Below are 4,434 nucleotides of genomic sequence, written 5' to 3' on the forward strand. Positions count from 1 at the left end.
TCTGGTGGAGCCGGCAGGACAATGAATAACATACTGGTAAACAGAGAGGCGGTGAATAAAATGAAGAGATGTGAAAGGGAGAGGAATTTTAATGCTTGCCACGAAATATTTAGAGACATCCATCACCTTTGCCCCGTGGCAACGCACGGACATATTTGCTACTCCCTCCGTCTCAAAATATAAAAACGTTTTTAATACTAGCATAATGTCAAAAACATTCTTATATTTTGGAGAGAGGGAGTAGTATTTAGCTAAAAAACCCAATACATAGGATCGAAGCTTATGTAGAAGAAAAAATAGTGGGACGAAACCGCCAGCGTCGCCGGGACGCAGCTCCTCTGACGTACGGCGCACTCGCTGACGTGTGGACCCGGACCCACGCGTCAGTGGCCCAACGTCAGGTGGCCGTACGTCAGGGGATCCGGCTCCGCGTCGCCGGCCACCACAGATGACCGCCACTATGAGCCGCCGCCACACCAAGATCGAGCAGCCCTCCGCCGATTCGCCTGACAAGACCTCGTCAGCCGGCCCATCTGGTAATGTACCAGAGGCCGCGCCGCCTCTTCCTCTTCTCCCAGGCGCCACGAGGAGGAGGAGGTGATCCCCGCCCCGCCGCGGAAGCGCTGGGAAGATCCGCGCTCTCTGAGGCTCAGGCTGCTGAACCTCATCCGTACCTTCTACCTGGAGGCGCTCTCCCGCCTGCCCGCCGCCCGACTCTGGAGCACGCACGCCCGCGGCGTCCTCGTCGCCGGCCACTGCTACGGGCCCCTCTCCCCTGTCGACAATATCCTCGTCAACGCCATCTGGTATGACACCGCCTTTCCCCGCCGCCCCACCGTCGACTTTCACTTCGGCGATGTGCTCGAGATCAGCCCCGAATGCATCGCCCGCATCGCTCACCGCTCCCTGGAGGGTCTCATCGCCTGCCTCCTTCACCTCTGCCCCTCCCTCTCCCGCGACGACGCGCTCTGGCACCTCCACCTCTCCAAGGCCGACCTCTCCCGAGCCATCGCTTCTGCCTCCGATTCCGTCTCGGCGCCCACCCAAGCCGCCTTTCTCAAGGCCGCCGAGGCGGCGCACCACCCCATGCCACACGCTTTGGCGCTCTTCGTCTCCTCGGTATTTCCCAAGGTTGAGCGTGATGCGAGAATGCTTCTCTGCGTCAACCGGGCGCTCACCGCCCCTGAGCTCGACCGCCTCTCTGACATGCTGGTGCCCTCCCCGCTTCCGGAGGACCTCTATCCTCCTCCCCCACTGGTGACGTCCTGGGTGGCCGCCGTAATCAAGTCGCGCATCGAAGGCTGCAAATATTCCCAGGAAGCCTCACGCCAGCTGGTTGAGACTGCATTATCCAAATATGCTCAGCAAACAGGCCAACATTACGAGCTCCATTTAGTCTGTGGCATAAATTTGTTCATCCAATCCGAAGCCTTTTGGCACATCAACTTCTTGGCACGGGCAAAGGACGCTGCTGGTGAACTGCCCATTTACTTCTTCGCCGAAGCAACGGTTGCAATGGGCGAGGACGACGAATTCCTGGAGGAGGATATCGTCTTGTGCTGCCCAATCAAACCGGCTGGAATTGGTATACATGCTCTCTCCCACCACCATTGTCCTATGACATTTCTATTTCATATTCCGTTAGAAAGAAAGTGTCAAGAAGACAAAAACATAACACCTAGACCTAGCAACAAAGCAAAAATCAACCAATAACAAAAGCCTAAGAGCCTAAATTACCAAGCTCTAAGTGTTTCTTAGTGGCATGAACAGCTAATATCAGTTCCCTAAATAATATATGTATCAATATATATGTATATGGTTGTATGTTGTTGGTTTTGAAAATATTCTTAATTATGGTCTCATTTACAGTTTAAATAAACTATGTGTGTACTTTAAAAAAAAATTACCCCCTCCTTTTCAGTTTATAAGTCTCATGTTTGTCATAAGTCAAACCAACTTAAGTTACTACCTCTATCATGATTTATACCTATATCATGGTTTATAAGTCTCGCAGACATACCATTGAAAACTTCTTTTGAAGGTGAATCTAACAATATTTTTTTGTGACATATAACTAATATTTTGTTGATCAAACTAATGTCAATCTTTTCATTGAAATGTGTGAGAGACTTTTAACCAGGATCGAGGGAGTAAGCAAGTTTGTTATAAAAAAATTGGCATCTACAATATGAAATCAGTATCAGTAGATCCGTCATGAAATTTGTTTTCATTTATTTTGTATTGTAGATATTGACATTTTTTTTCTGTAAACCTGGTCAAACATAAATGGGTTTGACTTAAGATAAACTTGGTGATTCTTATAAACTGAAAGGAGGTAGTACTTAGATATTCCGTGCTGCAGTTTTAGATAGCATAGTTTACATTACAGAAATATTGCTGATCCTTCTTGCCCTACATACTATGCAATCTGCTATAAGTGCTTAGCTCCATAAGAATCAAATATGGGGATTAATTGCTCATTGCAGCAATGATTTAATCCTATCATAACTTGCACGTGCTGGATTTTAGTAATGTATACTGCCAGTTCACAGATAGAAATAGGAATTTAAATATTATGCAAGTTTTGGCTATTGCATGGGGAAACAAAATCATGGTATCCTCTTGTTCTTATTTACTGAAACAGGTGGATGCTTCATGTTTCTGTTTTATTGAAACCTATAAAGTCCATTTAGATGTATCGAGAACAAGTCATACTACTTGAGACCTTTGACAGGTCACGAGTGATACAAGTATTAAAAAGTTATTATGCCCAGAGCACGGCCCAGGTCACTGCAATTTCTGGGGACCTACACAAAAAAGCGGTGTCAGTTCCCTTGCTTTGCAATGTTGGCTCATAATATATACAATCCTGATATACAATTAAAAGGAAACCTTCAGATTAACGTGCTCCGCTGCTCCAAATACCACATTTTGAACAGAATACACATTGTTTTGCCAGCTTTCATTCTTTGCTCTGCAGTTCAGCCATTTCCGCATCTAAATAGATTCGGCTGAGTCACCCTCAGTATTTATAAGCTAATTTTTGCTGAAAATTCATTTGTCCAATGGTGTCCTGAACTAAATTCCTCTTTCACCGGTCTTCAGTATGCATCGGAGGTTCAGACTTCTATTTGTGTTGTAACTCCCTATGCAGCCGTTTTTGGCAAATAAAATAAAATTGTGTCGTCTAGTTTATTCTGCCATGCTCCTATATTGGCTAGGTGAACTTTAATGAACCAGTTACATAGTCTTATAATTTTATTTTCTAAGTGAAACAATCGATAATTTGTTTCTTTTCTGTTGTGAAAAGCTCTTATGCTAATTCTTCTTTCTGGCACATGCAGGTGGGTGTGGAGCTTGTACTGCCCAATATAAAAAGCTCAACCACCCTATTGACAAAGAACACCATGGTGGATTGGATGACTATGACGAAGAGATTGGGAATGGAGATGATCACTGGGATTATAAATTTCCTCAGCTTGTAGACTTCATCATGTTTGATGCTGAGGACTGTGCAACTGTACGTCATATAGAGAAGCGCTTTCCTCCTAGGCCCGACGGGGATGAAAGCGCCGAGAATTTATGGATCACTGAAATGTGATAGCAGTTGACAGTAGTAATTTATAGTTATGCTTACATAGAGCATTTGGCATGTGGTGTCTTTCTGAAGAATGTTGTTTTAGTACTGTTTTTGTGCTGTTTCGGAAGATATCTCTTGTTGGCATTTGCCATGTTGTTATGAATGTTGGTATAACTAATATCTTAAAACGAAAATTGTATATGCCCAAGTTTACCGATTTTGTGAATACTATAGTGTGCTGGCGACTTAGCCACTTAGGGGAAACATATTCTTAGATATAGCAATCCTAACATCTGGAGCATCTATTACACGGGAACACACAAGGGTTCTAATATTCTAGCAATCTGCTATCCGGGCTATATCTATATAAACCACTAGGCAACAACGATGTAACAAATATCAACAAGAGATACCTTACAAACAAAAGCACCAAATCAGAACTAATTAACCTTCTTCAGAAAGGCACTACTGTCAAATCCTCTATGCAGGCATAACTATAAATTAGTAGTGTCAACTGCTATCACATTTCAATGATCCATATATTCTCGACGCTTTCATCCCCGTTTGGCCTAGGAGGGAAGTGCTCCTGTATACCGCGTACAGTTGCACAGTCCCTCTCAGCATCGAACACGATGAAGTCTACACGCAGAGGAATACCATAATCCCGGTGATCATCTCCATTCCCAATCTCATCATCATAGTCATCCAATCCGCCATGGTGTTCTTTGTTGATAGGATGGTTGATCTTTCATGTATTGGGCGGTACAAGCTCTACATCCACCTACGTGGTCCAAAAAGAAGGATTAGCAGAGGAGCTTTTGAAAACAGAAGAGAACCAAAAACATGGAACGTTT

At 44.5% G+C, this 4,434-nt stretch overlaps 1 protein-coding gene across 1 annotated transcript; it reads left to right on the plus strand.

Annotated features, from left to right (window-relative positions):
- The first annotated feature begins 258 nt into the window (after window positions 1-258).
- On the plus strand, window positions 259-3,788 carry LOC125526704. The gene is made up of 2 exons (XM_048691345.1): window positions 259-1,585; window positions 3,345-3,788. Exons 1-2 carry the CDS (start codon window positions 1,087-1,089, stop codon window positions 3,599-3,601), a joined length of 756 nt encoding a protein of 251 aa, XP_048547302.1. The 5' UTR covers window positions 259-1,086; the 3' UTR covers window positions 3,602-3,788.
- The last annotated feature ends 646 nt before the right edge of the window (window positions 3,789-4,434 follow it).

This window comes from Triticum urartu, unplaced genomic scaffold, assembly GCF_003073215.2.
Source record: "Triticum urartu cultivar G1812 unplaced genomic scaffold, Tu2.1 TuUngrouped_contig_149, whole genome shotgun sequence".
Classification (NCBI taxonomy): domain Eukaryota; kingdom Viridiplantae; phylum Streptophyta; class Magnoliopsida; order Poales; family Poaceae; genus Triticum; species Triticum urartu.

Bases quoted from the DNA above. Each gene is read 5' to 3' on its own strand.
- LOC125526704 (XM_048691345.1), top strand. From the start codon at position 1,087: ATGCCACACGCTTTGGCGCTCTTCGTCTCCTCGGTATTTCCCAAGGTT. The intron at 1,586-3,344 runs GTATACATGCTC...TGGCACATGCAG, and splicing joins AATCAAACCGGCTGGAATTG to GTGGGTGTGGAGCTTGTACT.